Source organism: Mus musculus, chromosome 3 (genome assembly GCF_000001635.26).
Source record: "Mus musculus strain C57BL/6J chromosome 3, GRCm38.p6 C57BL/6J".
In the NCBI taxonomy this organism is placed as follows: Eukaryota; Metazoa; Chordata; class Mammalia; order Rodentia; family Muridae; genus Mus; species Mus musculus.
This window is the reverse complement of record NC_000069.6, coordinates 104,766,261-104,786,461: the sequence shown is the minus strand read 5'-3', so window position 1 is coordinate 104,786,461 and position 20,201 is coordinate 104,766,261. Positions and strand designations below refer to the sequence as shown.

The 20,201-nt window shown below is 51.4% G+C and overlaps 2 protein-coding genes across 8 annotated transcripts; one reads left to right on the top strand and one right to left on the bottom strand.

Moving 5' to 3' along the window:
- Positions 1–438: 438 nt before the first annotated feature.
- Positions 439–5,510, bottom strand: Ppm1j (protein phosphatase 1J). Of its 5 annotated transcripts, none has more exons than XM_006502122.4 (10): positions 5,053–5,510; positions 3,741–3,861; positions 3,048–3,335; positions 2,696–2,808; positions 2,335–2,419; positions 1,710–1,828; positions 1,443–1,506; positions 1,220–1,276; positions 913–1,064; positions 439–760 (listed from the first exon to the last, which is right to left on the bottom strand). In XM_006502122.4, the coding sequence occupies exons 1-10, from the start codon at positions 5,373–5,375 to the stop codon at positions 610–612; spliced, it is 1,473 nt and encodes a 490-aa protein (XP_006502185.1). In that variant the 5' UTR covers positions 5,376–5,510; the 3' UTR covers positions 439–609. The 5 variants fall into 5 exon arrangements, with proteins under 5 accessions (XP_006502185.1, XP_006502186.1, XP_030108693.1 ...); XM_006502123.4 differs by lacking the exon at positions 5,053–5,510 and adding an exon at positions 3,937–4,492 and having other exon boundaries at positions 1,169–1,276; XM_030252833.1 differs by lacking the exon at positions 5,053–5,510 and adding an exon at positions 3,937–4,492.
- Positions 5,511–6,919: 1,409 nt separating this feature from the next.
- On the top strand, positions 6,920–19,057 carry Tafa3 (TAFA chemokine like family member 3). Of its 3 annotated transcripts, XM_017319626.2 has the most exons (9): positions 6,920–7,259; positions 7,671–7,827; positions 8,808–9,285; positions 10,366–10,490; positions 12,322–12,410; positions 12,526–12,641; positions 13,273–13,422; positions 14,158–14,282; positions 15,717–19,057. In XM_017319626.2, the coding sequence occupies exons 6-9, from the start codon at positions 12,530–12,532 to the stop codon at positions 15,726–15,728; spliced, it is 399 nt and encodes a 132-aa protein (XP_017175115.1). In that variant the 5' UTR covers positions 6,920–7,259; positions 7,671–7,827; positions 8,808–9,285; positions 10,366–10,490; positions 12,322–12,410; positions 12,526–12,529; the 3' UTR covers positions 15,729–19,057. The 3 variants fall into 3 exon arrangements, with proteins under 3 accessions (XP_017175115.1, NP_899047.1, XP_017175114.1); NM_183224.3 differs by lacking the exons at positions 6,920–7,259; positions 7,671–7,827 and having other exon boundaries at positions 8,915–9,285; XM_017319625.1 differs by lacking the exons at positions 6,920–7,259; positions 7,671–7,827; positions 8,808–9,285; positions 10,366–10,490 and having other exon boundaries at positions 11,784–12,410.
- The last annotated feature ends 1,144 nt before the right edge of the window (positions 19,058–20,201 follow it).

Genomic DNA, 20,201 nt, shown 5'->3' with positions numbered 1-20,201 from the left:
TATAGACAGCTGATTTCCGGAAACATTACATGGACTGCATGACTGAAGTAGCCAAGAATTGTGAAGCCAGGTGTGATCAATGGCTGCATTACTAACTTGCGCAGCCATGATGATACCCACTGAAAGGATGAAACAGGAGAATTATTTATGGGGGAAATTCATGAATTCAGTTTAAGGTGTGTGGAAGTAACAGAGTTCTGTGGAGGAGATGGCTGGCATGTGTGGGCTCAAAGCTCAGCAGAGGTTTGGGCTAGACACCCAGGCTTGGCAGACATCGACAGATGGAAGAAGCCACAGATGGGGCCACTCGTGGCAAGTATGTGAAGTGGAAAAAGGGGGACAGCAGGAGAATCTGGGCAAGTCACACTCTTTAGGAGTGTTCTGGTGTTCTTTCCATTGCCCACTTTTCAGGGTCTGGTCAAAGCAAATAATGACACACAACGTTTATCCATCTGGTTTATTTGCCAGTTGCTGTAATTTTGGATCTAGCAGGCATCCCTTTGTTCAAATGGCCACTCTCGAGTCAGGGACACAACTTCCGTGTTTGGGCAGGAGAAGGGTGATAGTGGAGAGGCTGGGGTGGCATTGAGAGGGATGGGGCTGAGCCCATCAGGAGTAACTGCTGCCTGGCCCGCCCAGGGGGATGACGAAGACCGAGATGTCATCCCCGGAACCCAGCTTGTTGTTTGGGAGACGCCAGCCACGGTCCCGGGGGATTCCCCGGGCCCCCAGGACCAGAGCTTGGGCCAGAGCTGTATACCTGCCAGGAGTACATGTGTACATTCATGTACCAATACGTATATGAGAAGACAGATACACGGGCCCACATGTGGGTCTCCGGGCTTCTTTTCCCTTTGCCCCTTCCTTCACCAGGACTACCCCCCCCCAACACCTTGCCAGGCAACCCCCTACCTGCTGGGATCATTGGGCTCATAGGATGACAGCACCCTGTCCACAGTGGCAGCTACCTCAGAGTCATTGGTCACATCCCACAAGCCATCTGTTCCCAGGACCAGCACATCATCTGGACAGTGCTCATACTGCGTCAGATCATACACTCGTACCTGGGAGGCGGAGAAAGAGAGAGGGGCTGGTGGTGTTCATGAGGAAAGGAGGTTGGAGATAGAAGCCAGCCACAGCCTCCTAAAAGGAAAGAAGGTGTGCTCACTTCAGGAAAGCAGGAGAGGAAAGGCTTGATGGACAGAGTAGAGCTGCAGACCTTAAGGTTGTGGTCTCCCAAGCCCCGTGTCACCCCAATGGTAGCCATTACCCGGGCCTGTGGAAATGAGAAAGAACGCTGCGATTTAGTTCCTCTCTCAGACTCACTGAAACCATAGCGTCCACCCACACCTACTGTCTGGTGAGACCTCCACCTCCCTGGATCCCTGGACAAGCAGCGATGGGTCTTCCTGCCCTCTCCCACCTCTACCTCAGGGTTTTACCTTTTTGCCCTCCCCACAGACCAGAGGAAACCTGAGATCCTCCACCTCAATCTTTTTGTAGGCCCTGAGGAGGGAGGAGTAGAGGAGGCATCACGCGGGTGGCAAAGCCCCTACCCCTAGGAACAGCAACCCCCCCGCCCCCAAACCCGTCCAGGAGTGGCCATCTTTCCCAACTTCCAGCCTGACCCAGCCTCCAGCGTCCACCTACTGCTGGTGAAGGACTGGTGACTTTGCCATGGGAACGGCCCCAGCTCTGAGGGAAGTTACCAGCCAGTCATATTCTGGTCCCTGTACAGCATCCTCTGCCCTAGTTCCTTGGGCTGAACTCTTCGGGGAAATTCAAGGTGGGTGAACTCACTGCCCAGCAGTTCTGGTTTCAGGAAGCCCTGAGGTTAGGAAGGGCCAGACAGGAGAGAGGCCATTTCATTTATATCGCACCCTTAGCCAATGTGTAGCTCTTAAATTATAACTAAACCTTAAAATTTACTGCAGGCCACACACTCCTCTAATATTAGCATGAATGGACTCATTCGCCCCTCACAGAAGCCAGCAAAGCACAAACAATTGAGTAAGGGGCTTGTCAGAGGTCACACAATTAGCAACATAGGATTCAACCCCAGGTAATCAGGATAGAGAGACCACAAGAGAGGATGCACGAAGATAACACACCCTTGCTCCGGCCTTTGTTATTCTCACCCCCGCCCCCACCTCTGACTCTACTTCCTTCCTGGGGCTACACAGACAGCCCAGGCTCCTTCCGGCTGCATTACCCCTTCAGCTCACCCAACACCCCACAGACGTCCACGCAGCACCTTCCCAGGAAGTTCCCAGTGGGAAGCTTTGAAAGGCTTGAGAGGAAAGACCAGGGATAGGGATTTTAGCCCCTGCTTACAAGCAGCTGAAGACGCTGGCGCTCCGTCTCTGGTGTGAACTCCCGGGACATCGGAATGATCTCCCCATTTCGGACAATGATGGCCCTGCCCAGAGACAGAAAGAGTCTGGACCTGGCTTTCTCGGTCTGAGTGGAGAATTCCATGCAGGAGGACCAGGCCCTCCCCATAATGAGCCTGATGATGTCTTGCCTGGGTCCTCATCTCTCCGTCCCCCGTGGATATGGCAACCTTTCCTTATATCTTACTGATCACTGCGGTCTTTAATACTTAACCCAGCACCCCTTCACTCTCTGCATTCCCCTCATCCTAGGGAGGATGTTCCCCTTTTACGGCCACTCTCAAAGCCCTCTTCCCACTCACCTGCTGTCACCTGCGTTAGCCACATACATCTTGCCTAGCAGGTACAGCACCACTAGTGCACAGCAGCCCCCTTCCACTTGGTGGCCACGCCGCTCCCGAGCCATCTGCTCATCCTGCCAGGTGAGGAAGGGTCAAAGGAAACAGAAAAACCTGCGGCACATAGTCACCTACTCCACCTTGCACCTCTCCAGGCCAGAGTGGAAGAGAAGAGGACCACACAGGGTAACAGGACCAAGCTCCGCTCAGGCTCTCAAAGGCAGTGTGGATTCTAGGGTTCACCCACCCACCTCCACCTCACAGTGTTGACTAGAATGCCTACTTAGCACATTATTGGCCTAGGCCATCCACTCACCATGAGATGGAAGGCATTCTCAATGGCTCCTACTATCAGGCTGTCATGGGTCACTTCCTTCTGTGGAGACCAGCAGGATTGAGGGCTAACCAACTGTGAAGGACTGGGGGCTCCTGGGGTTCCAGGAGTGGATGGGAGACAGAGGGGAGGCGGCAAGGGATCCTTAAGTATTTCTACTAGATCCTTGAGCTGTTCCCGGATGTGGCGATGCAGGAGCCGGGAGGCCATTTCAGCTGCTCCTCCACCAGCGTGCCCATCAAACAGGCCCCAGTAGTAAAAGCAGAAGCCCTGGTGAAGAAAAAGTTGGAAGTCGGTAGGGATGGAGGGAGACAGGGCAGGTTAGCAGCCATATAACCATCACATGGGAGATCTGAGTGTGATATCAAGGCAATTTAGATCTATTCACTTATTCATGCACAGCCTACTGTGTCAAGAGAAAGAGGAGCCAAGTTCAAAACATGAAGAATGCAAAGGTCAGTACTGATTAGTTTAATCATCCATAAGTGCATGAACAGTCACATGTGAAATGGAATAGTAAACTTTCCTAGCAGAACTAATCAAATCGAAGCCACTTAGGGCTTCTGTGACAGAGGGAGAACCTCCACACCTCTCCCATTTAGAACCAATGCCTGAAACCCCAGGGGAGAGGTGCCATCGCATCTCTGGAGATTAGGAAAGGGGATGGAGTATTACCTGGTTATGGCTAGGCTCCCTGGAGACCCCTGTAACGCTCCTGCTCCTCCGACTTTCCACATACACAACCTCGCAGCAAGCCTGATCCTCATTGTGCCTGCTCTTGCCAGCATTGATGACCCTACCAGAGAGCGTCCCACACCAGGTTAGACACCAGACTAGGTCCTGGAATAACCCCCACCTTAGACTCACATACACACACACATCCTCTCCTGCTCGCTGGCCAAGCTGAAAAAGGTCACAGCTGCCTGGGCTCCAAGCCAGAGGGAAGAGGAGAAGGCAGGGCCAGCAAGAAGTACTGTCTGGCGGCAGAACGTACAGCCTCATAGAAAGGCCCGCAACAGTAACTGCCTGCCTCAGTTCCTCCATCCTTGGCTAAGGAGACTTTCCGGAAGGTGGTGCTGGGGGTGGGGGTGGGAGTGGCCAAACAGGAACAGTAAATTTTACTCCCCTGCTGGTCAAAATACTACACCCCACCTCCAGTCTCAACCAGCTCAGACAGTGATTCATGGCACCTTCACCTTCATGCACACATTAACCCTCATCCTAAAACGACCCAGTGAAAGTTCCGGTTTTTCTTAAGAGTGGGTAAGCGCTCCGGCCCAAATAGGGTATGTAGACCCACCTGGACTGGGCAGGAATCTCTTAGCTACAAACCCCTTCCAACGGAGAAGCTAATGAGGAGGTGCGGGGCTACCCACCACCTCCTTCCACGACCTCAGTGCCCCCATTCCCCTGGTGGCTTGGCTTGGCTTTCCCCGAAGATGATTTTAAAATATACAGGTTCTGAGAGTACGCTGATCTCTACCGGCACCTATCTGTCTACACACCCATAACCAAAGGGAACCGTCGTGCTCTGCGGGCGGACCCCTCCCCCGCCCGGGAAGCCAGAGGCCTTCTGGTGTCGCGGGCTATTTCTGGGTGTGGAGGGGGAGGGGACCGGTAAGAAGGACAGGGAACTGGGGAGCTGGGGCCAGGAAGCGGATGAGCGAGTCTTTCCACCCGCGATCTCCCTGGCAAAAGGAACTAGTCCTTCTCAAACCTCCCCTCCCCTAGCCTGTGAACCGCGGGCCGCGACTTGGAACCCGCCAACTCATCCTCGGCGGTGCTCCCTGCGCCCTCCCTGGGTGGGGACTGTCCTGAGTCGACGAGGGGCAGGGTGAACAAGGTCCTGAAGAAGGTCGTGGAATTTGCACCCCGTCCGGGGGATGTCTGGGAGGGGTGCAGGTTCCTGGGATGGTTCCTGAAGCCGGGATGCGTCTCCCGGGAGAATGGGAGTCCCATCCTCGTCTGGGAGCCCCGGGGCGCTCACTCGGCATAGCCTGTGCTCCAGGGCAGGCGGCGGCCGGTGTCTGGGGGGCTTTGCACAGCCCGGCCTGCGTGGTCGTCGGCGCGCCGCAGCCCTCCGGGGCTCAGCTGCAGAAAGGTGGGTCGAGAGAAGCTCACAGTAGTCTCCGCGGTCTTCTGGGGCGCGCCGACCTGGTTCCCAGGCTTCTCCCGGGAACTCTTAGGTGTTTCTTGGGCGGCGGGAGGCGCTGAGGTAGCGTTGGGCAGATCTGGGGACTTGGAGCGCTGGGAAGAAGTGCCACCCGAGCTCACCAGGTGCGCCACGGCTGAGCGCACCCGGTTTAGCATGCTGCCTCCGTGCCCCGCCCTCGACCGTGGGCCCGCCCCCTGAGAGGCCCCGCCCCTAGGGTTCCAGGTGGGCGGTGCCCACTCCTGGTCCTTAACAAACTTCCCCAGGCTCCAGGCTACCCGGGAACTGCTCCACCCGCTCCTCGCCTCCGCATCCCTGCTTTGTCCCGCCTGAGTGTCAAAGGGGAAGGGTCTATTGTGGGAAAGAAGCGGAACGAAGGAAATATTTCAACCATGCTGTAGGTTAGACATCCGCTAGATTTAATCCGCTAGAATTTGCCCATTATGACGAGGGTGGGCGAGGCAGCCTCCTCGCGCTCGGTTGGGGGTGGGCCAGCCAGAATGGAGAATTATAGAGCTGATGACTTCAGAGCGAAACATCCTCTTGGGTGTGAAGGGTTTGGTGTGACAACACTTTGGGTTAGGGCTGCAGAGTCGAGAGCAGAGAGAACTGGTGCTAGTCGCGGTGCTAACCAGGCCAGGCAGCCTGAAGGCACTATTCTTCCTAAAGGTCACCTCCACGTTCGAAAGAACAATTGTCACTTCCATCCCACTTTCTCAGAACCGTACCTCCATATTTAGACGTCTGCTGGCCAGTTAGTAAGGTTAACGACATAGTAAATAAATATGATTATTGAGGGCTTGCTCCACACTGGGCCCTCTATAAGGCACGGTCTAGTTGTTAGATCACTATACAAAACGATGCAAGGTAAGCTACACCCATTTTACAGATGAAGTAGGAGTAGACAGTCTCCTGTTCTTTTATAGACTTGCCTAAGATTCACGCAGTCACTTAGAGATTCATACCCATGTCAGAACCTGCTACAGATACTGGCTTCTCTGGACTAGGAAAAAGGCCCAGAGGGGAGCGGGACTCCTAAATTTCCACCCTGAGGTTGCAAGCAGAAAAGCAATGCTGAGCAAGTTCTCTGGCTACCGCCAGGGGGAGACAAAGGCCAGGCCAAAAGCGTGTGTGGGTCGCAGGAAAGCCCACTACGATTCACACAGAGGGGCTGTTTTTCTCTGTCTTCTCTCTAGGGAAGGATTACTGACCCGATTCAGAAAGAATTCTGTCCTTATACTTGGGCTTAGAGAGTTGATCACTATCCACTCCTTCATCTATCCCCAACACACAGTTTAGCAGAAGTCAAGGCCCTTCCTTGAGGGAACCACGACTCCCTGTTCTTAGCTGAGACTCCACCTCAAGGCACCCAGCTATGTGCATCCTGTTCATATCCTGGGCTAACCTGTGCCGCCTTTCTCGACCACTTCTAAATAAAAATTACACAGTGGTCATTCAAAGTACAAACTTGCTGTAATTAGGTCTGTGTTTGGGGGTAGGGGAAGGGCAGGGCAGAGAAAAATGAAATCACCAGGGTAGAGGTGGGGAGGACTGATAAAATCAGACTCAAAGGCAGCCAGGGGCAAAGAACATGCATACTGCCACTATGAGTGTTTTCTTCCTGAGAAAAACTGAAGCCAACTGTCTGATAATGTCAGTGGGAAGCCAAAGACTGGAGAGAGAGAAAAAAAAAAGCTTTAGTTTTATTATTCAGTGTTTCTGGGTCAGTTTATCTATCACCTTTCGGCATCACCCAGCTTCTGGGCTCTTCACAGCATCCACAGTGTGACTGCAAAGATGGGCCACGCCACAGAACTGGGGTCTATTGACCCCTGGACTCCAGTATCAGATCATGGACAGGGATGCTAGCTGCTCCCCTGAACTCTGGAACCACTCTGGCTCCCATCTATAACCAAACTCTAGGGCTCTCGTGCATCTGAACCCCTCTCCTATTCCTAGACCATCAGACCTCTTCAGTCATTCCCGGCCCTCTCCCTGAGGCAGTACAGTGAGAGCAAGGAGGAAGAAGGCAGGAAAAGTTGGTGAGATGCTTACCCTGCTGGGAGCTGAATGACACTCCTCCATTACAGAGGAGAAGGGGGTGGGGCGGGAAGAGGGCATTCTCAGAACAAACATGGTGGCACACATCTATAATCTTAGGAGGCAGAGGTAGAGACAGGATGAGCACAAGTTGGTGGCTAGCCTGAGTACATAGTAAATTCCAGACTAGCCAAGGCTACATAATGAGACTTGGTCTTAAAGAGGTAGGGGGAATGGCTTAGCAGGCAAAAGTGCCAAGCCTGATAACCTGAATTCAATTCTCAGCACCCTGGAAAGAGAGATCCAGAGAGAGGGAGCGCCCCGTCCCGGGCTGTATGCTCAGGATCCAGAAGCAGGGTCCTTCTTTGTTTCCCCCACACTATTACGTTCCCAAACCTTCCTTACTCTAACAGGTACATACACCTCTGCTGGGAAGAGGCAGAGTCACAGCACACTTCTACCCTCAAGTGTTTAATGAGCCCAAAACATGAACCTGTCGTATTTTTGTTGTTGGGACTATTGACTGTCTTTCTGATGAAGATACTAGAAACCTCAGATTTGGTTTCCAAGGTGAGAGTCACACCCATTATCCACAGGGCCATTCATGCCTGGTGAAACCTTGCAGCCTGGTTCTCCACCCCGGTACTACCCTTGGTCCTCCCACGCAGGAGGGCAGCACTTCTGTGCTGGAAGTATATTTTTTTAAATATTTATTTATTTATTTTATGTATATGTGTACACTGCAGCTGTACAGATGGTTGTGAGCCATCGTGTGGTTGCTGAGCCATCTCTCCAGCCCGTTGAAAGTATTTACTATCCTTCCCGGGTGGCAGCCGGGAACCCCTGTGGTAAAACAAACAAACAAACAAACAAAACAAAACAAAGAAAAAAAAACCAAAAACTATGCAACTTGAGAATCTTCTAATACAGTGGTCTGCTTTTAGTGCCTGGGAAGCACCTTAAATAACACTTGATTGTACTAACAAAGAACTGGATTTTATACACACACACACACACACACACACACACACACCACCTCCTTTTCTCTTTCTTTCCTTTGAAGATGTGGTCTGGCTAAGTAGCCATTAGCAGGTCTGGAACCTTGTGTAAACCATACAGACCAAACTTCCTCAAACTTTCAGGCAATCTTACCTTCCCATCTCCCTACCCCTGCTGTGCTTTTCTTTCTTTGTTTGGGTTTAGAAGGTTGTTCGGTTTGGTTTGAGTTTTATTGTTGTTTGTATGTATGTATGCTTGTTTGTTTGTTTTTTTTGTTTGTTTTAGATAGGGTCTCACACTTAACCCCTGCCTTGTCTCCGAAATTCTGGATTACAGGTGTGAAACCCTGTCCGAGGTCTGAAGAACTGAATTGTAAGATTTAATGAGCTCGGATTTAAGTAACAGCCTACTGCTGGTCTAAATGAATACTACTCCCAGATGCAACGCCTATCCCCATCCCAAAATACCACCTACCTCCTTGAACTACTAGACTAGGGGCCACATTCCTGAAAGTTTTAGTGACCTGCTATAATTGATGTGTTTTGCTCAAGGAACTGTCCCTGAAAAGAGAGTCGGTGGGCTTCTATTCCTGACTTGCTGTGCGCCACAAGAGGCCGCTGCGGGCCAGCTGTGCCCAGGTTCCCCGCAGAGCACCCCCACACAGTTTCGAAGAAGCCGGCGGTGCCCGCAAAGGCTGGAGTAGCGAGAACGACTCCCAGTCTAGCGGCTGCGCGCTCCTCAACCTGCAGACCGAAAGCTCGGGAGGACCCGGCCTAGCCCCGCAGAACTGGTGGGTGCTGGACCAGAGCATCTAGGTGCTCTAAGCCGGAGACTCCAGCTTAGCCAGAGCCCCTGCTCTCCTCGGGCGCAACAACTTTGACGATCTATCGCGGACAGAGCTCAAAACCAGACAACACCTAAGCTGGCCACTCCCTCGAAGAGCCCGATTTGGAGAGTCTAGATGCCAAGCTCAGAAGCAGCGAGGACCTCAGGCCAGAAAGTTGAACCCGGGCCACTGCTGTGAAGCAGGTGGGTACCAGGAGTAAGAATAAATGCTAGAGGGAACAGAAGTAAGCAAAAGCAAGATTTAAGGTTCTTGTTGACCTCTTGTTGCTATGGAGGCTGCTCTCCCAGCCCCATCTTAGCCTGAATTAAGGATTGGGGAAACAGCTCAAGGAAACTGAGGCAGACTATGGATGCTGACGAACAAATCCCAGAAACTCCCTTCTCCTGTACCTTTCCAGGAGGGAATGAATAGAACGCCAGAGAGCCCAAGTCTCCCATCTTCTCCAGGTTCTCTGAGCACTGGAATACCTAGGAGAAATGTGTGTGTTGGATCAGACACGGTTAGAACTCAACCAGAAATAGGATGTCCCCAAGAAAAGAACGAATGGCATTTGCAATGGTCAAAATGAGGGTTCCTGGCATAGCCTGAGAAAGAAGACTTATGAGAAAGGAGGTTCATCTAGAAGTGTGGGGACACACCCATGCCCAGGGGACTGGCCCCACACACCTTCCACCCCCACCTGCATTCCCCTCGATAGGCCCTCCCTCAGATCACCAGCAATGTGCTTCAGTTTGACTTCTCACTGGGGACTGAATGAGGAAAGGCCTTTGGCAGAGAGTGGAGAAGCTCTTGTGGGCTGTGCACGGAAGCAGAGACCTGTTGCCGTGCAAGGCTAGCCCTCTGAGGTGGGGCTGAGACACAGCAGCAGAATTCAGCCAGTTTCAGAAGAGTCCAGGAAGCAAGGCTCAGGATGGGTTGGTTAGAGGTGGAGGGAGACACAGAACTGGGAGACCTGGGGCTTCTTCCCCAGCGGTCTCTTCTGGGACAAAGCTGGCAGACTCCACCCCCTTTTCTGACCTTAGCTCTATCCCAAGACCAGAAAGATGACAGCACCGATTCTTAGACCCTCCCACCCCTGCTTCACTCCTAGGAAAAAGAAAGCCTATTCACTCGTCTCAGGGTCACTGCCCCCACTGCTCTGTAGTCTGAGGGAGGAGGGTAGGGGAGCAAGGGCAGATTCCCAGAGCAGAAATGGCTGCCTTTGCCTTGGGACAGCCTAAGCTGGAGTTCCTCATCCTCCCTTTCTCTTACTCTCTTCCAAGCTTCCTCTTAGCCCCTCCAGGGGTCTGGTCTCTCTCCATTCTGAACAACCGCCATATTGTTCATCAGATGGAACAAGTCTGAGACCAGCAGATGAACAGGCAGAGGCCTGAAGACCCCAGGAACAGTAAGTGAGACATCTGGAGATGAGAATTGAGGAGAAGACTGCCCCTCCAAGGGAGCAGCTGTTTCCTTCTTTTTGGCCCCTGGTATTCCTAGAACTGTGCTGTCAATTGCTGGGGACAGTGACCAGGCTAACCCGTGGCCTCCTGGGGCTCTTCCTGTCCCCTTCTGTGGCTAGTTTCTCTCAGCTTCTTTTTGTTGCTACTTTTCGGGTTTGGCCTCTGGTTCTTACCCACTTCTGGTACAGATGTTGGAGGTCTTGCTTGGTTCATAGAAGACAGGAGGAAGAGAAAGCCTCAGGCAGGCTTCTGGGTCCTGACCCATGACCCTGGCCCTTGGGCAAAGCTTTCAACTTCTAATGGGGGAGGAGGTGGTCTTCCTTCCTTCCTTCCTTCCTTCCTTCCTTCCTTCCTTCCTTCCTTCCTTCTTTCCTTCCTTCTTTCCTTCCTTCCTTCCTTCCTTCCTTCCTTCCTTCCTTCTTTCCTTCCTTCCTTCTTTCCTTCCTTCCTTCCTTCCTTCTTTCCTTCCTTCCTTCCTTCCTTTCTTCCTTCCTTCCTTCTTTCCTTCCTTCCATTTATTTATTTATTTATTTATTTATTCATTCATTCATTCATTCATTCATTCATTCATTCATTCATTCTTTTTCACGTGTGTGCATGATGTGTGTGCATGTCTGCATCCACATGAAAGCCAGAGGAGGCTTATTTGATAGAGACATCCTGCTCTGTCACTTGCTACCTTGCTCCGCCTTGGTGAGGGTCTTTCACTGACTCTAGCTCTAGGCTGTCCAGCAATCCAGCAATCTTCTTACGTAGTCTAGCTTTTTATATCTGTGATGGTGTTCCCACGCTTGCCCTTACTCACTGAGCCATCCCCCTCAGCTCTGTGCTTTGTGTTTGTTTGTTTGTTTGTTTGTTTGTTTGTTTGTTTGAGACAGGGTCTTCCTATAGAGTCCTAGCTAGACTTGGAACTCACTATGTAGATCAGGCTGTCCTCAAACTTTCAATGATCCGTCTGCTGTTGCTTCTAGAGTGCTAGGAATACGTTTGCCATAATAACAAGCCTTCATTCCTTTCTGTTAAAAATTTAAATTGTGTTTAGACTGAATTGTACTGCTACTACAGTCCCGTGATTTGAAACTTAAACACGTAAAAGAAAGACATTGGGGGAAAATAACTCATCTTCTTACAACTTCTTTTTTGTTTTTGTTTTTGTTTTTCGAGACAGGGTTTCTCTATATAGCCCTGGCTGTCCTGGAACTCACTTTGTAGACCAGGCTGGCCTCGAACTCAGAAATCCTCCTGCCTCTGCCTCCCAAATGCTGGGGTTAAAGGTGTGCGCCACCACGCCCGGCTTACTTACAACTTCTAGCCAAGCAAAAAGTTTCCTTTCTCAATGGCAAACAGAGCAGGTATGTACATATTAAGCAACACACATACACACTCTCTCCCTCATACACACTTGTTGCTTTTTTCCCATCCTTTACAGGCCGACTGGTTTCTCAGTAAAGTCTCTGTTTGTGTCATTACAAAATTCCTCGATGGCTTTGGTTTTCTCTGTGTTCCCAGCAGCCATCTGGAGGGAACTGCATTTTCAAGTTCTCCATGGTGTACTCAGCCCCTCCCTCTACTGATGGCTGGTCAGGTTGTATCCAGACTTTTGGAGCTTTATTTACAAACGATCATAGCAATCTCTCGTGTAGCGAGATATCACCAAGAGCACACGAGTGAAGTGTTCCACTCAAGAGCTCAAAGAGTGGGAGTCGGCATCATTGTCCAGTCCATGGCACAGCCCTTAATTTACTCTGCGAGATCTCTGAAATGTCTCCTCCACAGGCTCTGCCTTCCTGTTCCTTGATCCCTCTCTGTCAATCATCATATCCTACAGTGACATCCCGCCCCACCGAAAGCTGCCTGGAGACAAGGTCTGTATCTTGCCTAACCTTGGGCTTCTAGCGCATGGCATAGAGAAGGGGCTGAGTGCAGGAGCAGAGGGAGTGTCTGCTTCGAGCTGAGTAGGGTGTATACTTCTCTCCACAGACCGATGGAGAGGCCCACCAGCAACTGGAGCGCAGGCAGCTGGGTGCTTGCACTGTGCCTCGCCTGGCTGTGGACGTGTCCGGCCTCTGCTTCCTTGCAGCCTCCAACATCCGCAGGTCTGGGGAAGGTGGTGAGACGAGGGAAGGGGTTTTTACAGGATGCTTGGAGAGCAAGAAGGCACTCCAGCCCATCCCACAAAGCAGGCAGATCTCTGGGGCAGAGTAAAATCTGCAGATGTGACTCCTCCAGTCATTACCCAGGAAACTGTCCTCTTCCCGTCCCCAGTCTAGAGAAGGCCTGGGAAGACCCATTGGCACCATCTCTTCCAAGGGGAAGGTGTTCTGCAGTGAGGCCCTCGGGCGGAGGCTTAAGTCTAGTCTCCTGGCCTAATTCTGGGGTTTTCCTTCTGGAATGGCTAAAGCCTCTGTAAGCGGATGATCCTCCCCCACGCATTGTAAGCTCTGGGGCCCTTGCCCTCACCCTGAGAAAGTGGAAGGTGGGGGCTGGTGTGGGACTCCAGCTTTCAAAGAGTCATGAACAGTGTGTGTTGAAGGTCTGATCCCAGCCTTCACCTATATGCTAGAAAACACTGCTGCTGAGCCGTAGTCCCAGCGCTGGGTTTCTCTTAAATGACTTTTCCATGAGCAAGGAGGAGGGGGTTGAGGGCCTGCAGCAGGGTAGGAGAGAGGGAGGAGGGCAGGGTTGGAGACCTGGGTCTCCTGAGCTTGTAATTGCTGGCTGCATCAGTCCTAGTGAAGCAGGGCACCTGCGAGGTGATTGCTGCACATCGCTGCTGCAACCGGAACCGCATTGAGGAGCGCTCCCAGACGGTCAAATGCTCCTGCCTGTCCGGCCAGGTGGCTGGCACCACCAGAGCAAAGCCCTCCTGCGTGGACGGTGAGTGAGAGGCCAGGCCCTGGGCAGAGCAGAGATAAGAAAGTCCACTTAGGCCTCACCATCTGCTGAGGGTCTAGTTTCATAGCTATCTTAAGGCTGACCTTATCTGTCTCAAGTGGAGAAGAGGGCAGACATGGCCCGCCCTGTGTCATAGAGGAAGAAAGCTCTTGTTACAGACCATGTACACACCTGCCACCTGGCCCATTCCCTCAAGCCAGCTCCTCTGGCTAAACACTTCTCGAGGGAGGTCCTCTTCCACACGTCTCTTATTCTCAACCTGCTCTGTGAGGAACATGGGATCCCTGATACAGCACACCCACTCTCCTTCCTTTCTGTGCACACTGTGTTCTCACGCTCTGGTGGCATCCAGAGCGTCACCATACCTGTGCTCCCATGCCAGCCTGTGCCCGTCTGGATGTGGCTTGGATACTAGCTCATATACCCTAAAGAGGGCACTGAAGATGGTACCTCTGTGCGAACGACAGCTGCCCCTAGCTTGATGCCCTCCTCCCGAGTTGGTGTGATGCAGTGATGAAGTTTCCTGGGATAGACCCCAGTCCACAGCCTGTGTACAGTGCTGCCTCCTTGGACAGCCCAGAGTAGGGGGATCCCAGGGGGAAGGTGGTAATCAGCGCCTGCAGTTGGTGGGAAGGAAGCTACACCTCATTCACAGACCAGCTATGACCGGTGCTGTGCTCCCAGACCTTAGAGCCACACCTGCCTCCTGCCCCACAGCCTCCATCGTCCTGCAGAAGTGGTGGTGTCAGATGGAGCCCTGCCTGCTGGGAGAGGAGTGTAAGGTGCTCCCGGACCTGTCAGGGTGGAGCTGCAGCAGTGGACACAAGGTCAAAACCACCAAGGTATTGAGACGGGTGGCTCACCCTCCCCTCCTGCTCCTCCCTCACCCATGATAGCACAGGGGCCAAACCCTGGAGGGCCAGGCCCTGCTACTGGTGATGGCATGCCTGCCTTGACTTTCTCCTCTTCGATTCCCATGGGTTTACCCCTAGAAAATATCAGGCCTTTTAAAACAAAATGGAGCAGGGCACAGAGGCACACATCTGTAATCCTAGCACTCAGGAACAAGATCAGGAGTTCAGTTAGCCTGGGTTGCATGATACCTGTATCCAAAAATACAAAAACAAACAAACAAAAACAAAACAAAACAGGAAAAAAAAAACCCTAAGGAAAAAAAATGTAGAGAACTGAGAAAATTACCTAGATCAACCAGGGATGAATTTATCCTTCTATCTGAGTTCCAGAAACTGTATCCTCTCTGCCTGCCACCTCACCACAGACTGTCCCCTGTCACCTACACCACTCCTACCCCTTCCCCTCCCACTTCCTGCCTGCCCTCCCCTAGTCGGATGCTCTGTCCTCAGTAACAGCACCTAAGAAGATTATTATCGTCACAGCTTGCCGCCTGCCCCACAAAACAAGGGGTAATTAAAATTTTATCAAACTCTTTAGCGGTTCCACAAGTGCCGTGGCTAATTAGTTGTATGTCATTGCCACCATCACCTGTGCAAGTGAGTGACATTTCCAGGCAAGCCAAGGCAGTGTCCCCGCCACCAGCCCCACTACACACAGCAAGCAGGTTAACTAACAGAAGCAAAACCACTTCTGGGGTTCTGAGGAAAATGGAGGTTTTCACAGAACACACGACACTGGGAACTTCAGCAGAAAAAGGTTTGGGGGCTGGAGAGGTAGCTCAGTGGTTAGGAGCACTTTTTGCTTTTACAGAAGACCCAGGTTCAATTTCCAGCACCTCCAGTAGCTTAGTACTCTCTGTAACACAGTCCTAAAGGATCCAATACCCTCTTCTGGCCTCCTTGGGCACCACACATGTGGTGGACAGATGTTCATGCAGACACAGTTCTCATATACATAAAACTTAAAATGTGGGGAGGGAGCAGTTGGCTGACTAAAAGGCAGGGCAGCCCATCTGTAGGCAGTAAAGGGGGGCAGCCATTCTGAGAATGTTTATTAAGACTTGCAATGTGAGACCTATCACAGAGCCAGGGACATTTGGCATACTGTTACAGGCCTGAAAGACAGATCACTGCCTTTGCAATCCGTGTAGTGACTCAGAAGCAAACGGCAGTGAGGTTTGCCTGACGGGTGCCAGCATGGATGGATCACCAGGCCACAGGTGCTCAGCTTGGGTGGTGTTAGGAGACTGGCAGCGGTGACCTCTCGGTGACTCCCCTATGCTGGGGCTCTCTGGCATGCCACAATGGCCGGTTCCCTGTTGCTTTCTCAAGCCTTCCCCTACCTGACGATTTGCTTTCTAGGTCACACGGTAACTCTCGGAGGTCATGGCTTAGGTAGGACAGCCTTGACTGAGCTCGGGACTGAAGAAAGGCCTGGTCACCAGACAGCAGATAAGAGGACTTACCTGGACATGTGCCCATGTCAAGTGTAACATAGACCGGCCAGGGCCCTGGGCAGCACTCTGTTCAGCTAAAATGCTTGGATCTTTGGCCACACACTTGAGAGACCTGTGCTCTCCTATGAACAAAGTCAACACACAAACCTATCCTTAAGGAATATCTTGTCAAGTTAAGGAGTGGATGACAGGCAATTTCAACAGTTTAAAGTGTTTGGTACCGTGGCTTCTGAGCGACCTGCAGTGGGTGTGGTGGGGTGGGGCGGATGGAATTTACACAGATCTTCAGCCACCCGATCCCAGGACACAAAGTTATGAGGGCCACACCAGTATCTTCCCATCTTGGCCTTCCCATCAAACCTGCATCCCCAGCAAGATGCTAAGATGTGAGAGGAAAACACTGCCCCCTGGTGCCAAGCCAGTGGGATCTCTTTTGGACAGCACTGGAAAGTAGAGATGAAGGGCTTCTTCCGCACACCTCTGCAGAGGCAGGGCGGGGCGCACATCCCATGCTGTCCATGGATGGACAGGACCTCAGTCAGAATCACCCCTCCACCTTGAACTTCGGGTGTTTGGTTGCTGTTTTAAAGGACGAGGAAACCGAGTCACAGAGGATGAGATGGATTTGCCCAGGATCTCACAGCTTGGCCTTCCAAAAACACGGATGTTAGGACTCCAGCCTAGGCCTTCCGTGGCAGTTTTATCTAGACAGTGAGACCCCGCAAACACTGTCTGGATAGCACCAACATGATTCTTGGGAGATGGGACTTTGACCACTGGAATTTTGGTTGAGGCCACTGATCTCCCATCAAACAAACAAACAAACAAACCCTAGAATATACACACACACACACACACACAGCAGAGTGGAGCTCCTTCTCAGTCCCCCAAGGCCAAACAGGCCCCGTGACAGCCCAGAGGTCGCTCAGCCCAGCGGCAGCAGAAGCAGTGTGAGCAGTTAGGTATCCCATCACCCACTCTGCTTCTCTATCAGGAGCTTCAGCCAGCCCCCTACATAGGTACCTGCCAGGAGGCAGAGGGGCAGGCCAGAGGACTTCATAACCAGGCTGGCCTCCTAGATGGCTTGGGAGTAGCAAGCTGGCTTACTTTTATTACCAAGGCCTTAAGTGTTAGAGTGAGTGTTAGAGACCAGCCTGGATGATGGTTCCCTGAGAAGGTAAATCAGCCATAGTTTACACTGGAATCTTGGTGCCCTTCTCCTTGCCTGTGTCCCAATGCATTTGACTAAGACTCTGGTATCACCCCACCTCAGGGCATGTTTTGGGTTTGGCAAAATGAGATGAACAGTAACGTTATCTTTCAAAGGCAGGCCTCTGTCAGTCTCTGCTTGTAGCACGGTGACAGGCCAGGGTCACCAAGGGTCAATGGCAGTCATGGTCTCCTTCAGTACTGAGGAGTGGAGGCCAGAGGGTGTGTTAAGTCTCCGTGACATATTCTTTGTTTTGTTGTTTTGCTTCTTTTTGTCTTTAAAAACATTATAGACTTGCCAATGCCATCTTTAGCTCTAGGGAGGGAAGGAACACATTGTTGCCCATGTCAGGTCTGTGACCCTTCCCAGGGGACGTCGAAGGCCTGGGATGGCCTCCCAGCCTCTTGGCTCACCCTCTGTACCATGGAAACCTGAGCGCAGGGCTGGGGCTGGGTTTGTTTTCCTCCTGATGCTCAGAGAGAGATGTGTGAGTGAATTATTTAGGTTACGGCTTCAGCAGAGCCAGACAGTGAAAGCCTGCTTTCCTGGAGGCCAGAAGGTAGGTCCTGTCGGTGGGTGTGGAGCTCCATAGACTCTCTGCTCACTCTGTCCTGGACACTGTCACCCAACGGTCGGCTCCCCTGCCGTGCCCCACCTGTGTTGTCCACACGAACTGGGTTAGAGTGGAGAGTTCAGAGATGACGCGTCACAAGCTCCCGAGAGCTGCCAGTCTCCTCCAGCTCCCCCCCACCCCCCGCTGCCTCGGGGTCCTGATTCTGTACCTTCTCTGACCCCCACTAAAGTTGCTAATTCCTTGTTAAGTCTCCCTCCCTGCCTCCTGACCTAGCCATGCATTTAGTGGGTGAACTCTGAGCTGAGTGGGTATCTGTAGATTTCCAGGGAAGCCCCACACAAAAAGCTCTGGCAAAGAAAAGATCCAGACCCCCACCTCCAACTCCACCCCCCCCCAAAATTTGTATCCAGCTGAATCCAAACCTGTGTAGGTTTTGTAGCTATGCAAAGAACAGTCTAGAAATAAATGGAGGGTTTTTTGGTTTGGTTTTGGGGGGGGGTTTAGAGCATAGGGGTTCCTCCAGTCATTTGACTTCCTCTGCCCTCCTTGACGAGAACATCTCATCATCTGAGGTTTGCTGGAACCCCATCTCTTCAGCTATGCGGGCTCTAGGAAAGCCAGCAACTACTAAATCATGTGACTGATTTCTGCTAACCTCCTGGCAGTTGTACTGAGTCTGTGAGTGACATCCTGATTAATGATCCCAGACAGCTCCACAACATTGACTTGCACATTGAGACGACAGCTCCCTAAACCCAGAATTATAGTTGCAAGAGGGTTTAGAAGCCAGCTCTTTGATTTGCCAGCCTGGGAGAGGGTAGCTCAGAAAGGTTAAGTAATTTGCCCGAAGTCACACAGCAAGCTGGTGGCATGTCCTTGCTCAGTGACTCAGCATAGAGTTCTTTCCACTATTGTACATCCCATTGTACCCCAGAGCAGATGAGAACTTGGAAGGAGAACAGGGTTCTTAACTGTGAGAGTCTCATTCTGGAATCGCCCAACACTGTGAGAGCAAGGGCCAGAGGGAAGAAGAGCAGGAAACACATAGTGATCACATACACATAGGGAAGCAAGAAGGGGAGGGGTGGATGCCCAGAATTTCAAACTACAGAGTCAAACCGAACAGGACAAATGCCACACGAAGGAGAACTGGTGCCTGTCCTTTCCTGAGGAGGCAACATGGAGTGTTGTCAGTCCTTGGCAAACTGGGTGTGGGGGTGCATGCCTATATCCCAGGTACTCAGGAAGCAATAAGGAGGATGGCAAGATGGAGGCCAGGCTGGACCTAACAGAGACCCTGTCAAAAGAGGAACAACAATAACAACAGAAAAAGAATGGAAACCCTTGCAGAACCTTGATGCTGTCTTGATCACCCCAGGTTCTTTTTGTCCTATGCAGAGGATTGCAAACTAAAGCACATAGGTTACTTTTTTTTTAACAAATAAAGTTTTATTGAAACATATGCTATTCTTACTATTGCCTGTGACTATTTTTGTGCTATGAGAGCATATCTGAGTCATTGTGAACACACCACATGACTCTGGAAACCTAAATAAGTCCGTGGAAACTTTTTGCCAGTCTTTGCAATAGTGTTTTAACTGTAGCCTTCTGAATGTGAACACTCCCGACCTGGAAATTGATGGCTGCATTGGACTCCAGCATTTGGGGAGGTTTTTGTTTTGTTTTGTTTTGTTTTGTTTTGTTTTGTTTTGTTTTGTTTTGTTTGACCCTGTGCTTGTGTTCCCTTAAATCCTTTCCATTGCCTCTTGTGATGTCTAACAACAACAACAACAACAAACACAGACGTGCTGTCTAAGATGGAGTCTGAGAGTAAGACGCAGAGCAGACAGACACTTCTCAGATACTTCGCAGTCCATGTGAATTCAGTTGCTCTTTTCCAAGTTCATGCAACTACTATTTTTTTTTTAAAAAGATTTATTTATTATATGTAAGTACACTGTAGCTGTCTTCAGACACTCCAGAAGAGGGCGCCAGATCTCATTACGGATGGTTGTGAGCCACCATGTGGTTGCTGGGATTTGAACTCCGGACCTTCGGAAGAGCAGTCGGGTGCTCTTACCCACACTGAGCCATCTCACCAGCCCGCAACTACTATTTTTTAATTTCAGGAAGATAACTGCATGGGCCCCCCTTGGGTAAAGATGAGACTGCGCATGCATGTGAGTGGCTGTCTGTGGGTTTTAGCATCACCATGCCCCGAAGCAAGGATGATATTCAAAATGCACAGAAACCAGTTCAACTGCAATACTAAGGAAACAGATGGCGGGACGAGGGTGCGCTGGCTGCTCACAGCCCAGGACACAGTGTACATCCCACCTCTACCTTTGTGGCTGAGATGGGACGGGTTCCTTTTCATCTCTCCCAGTGTGAGTAGCTAAGCTCGTCCTTGATGTCCTTGGGGTGTGATTTGTCACCAAGTGTGAGTATGGGGTGGGCACAGGCCCAGCAGCTGCTGTATGGTGGCTGTAAATGTATTTGGAGTCGATGAATGGCTGAACATGCAGAGAAGCAGAGAACAACTTCTCAAACCACTCTCCAGGCCTGGATTACCTTTATCCTCTTCTTTGCCCTCAAAGCCATTATCA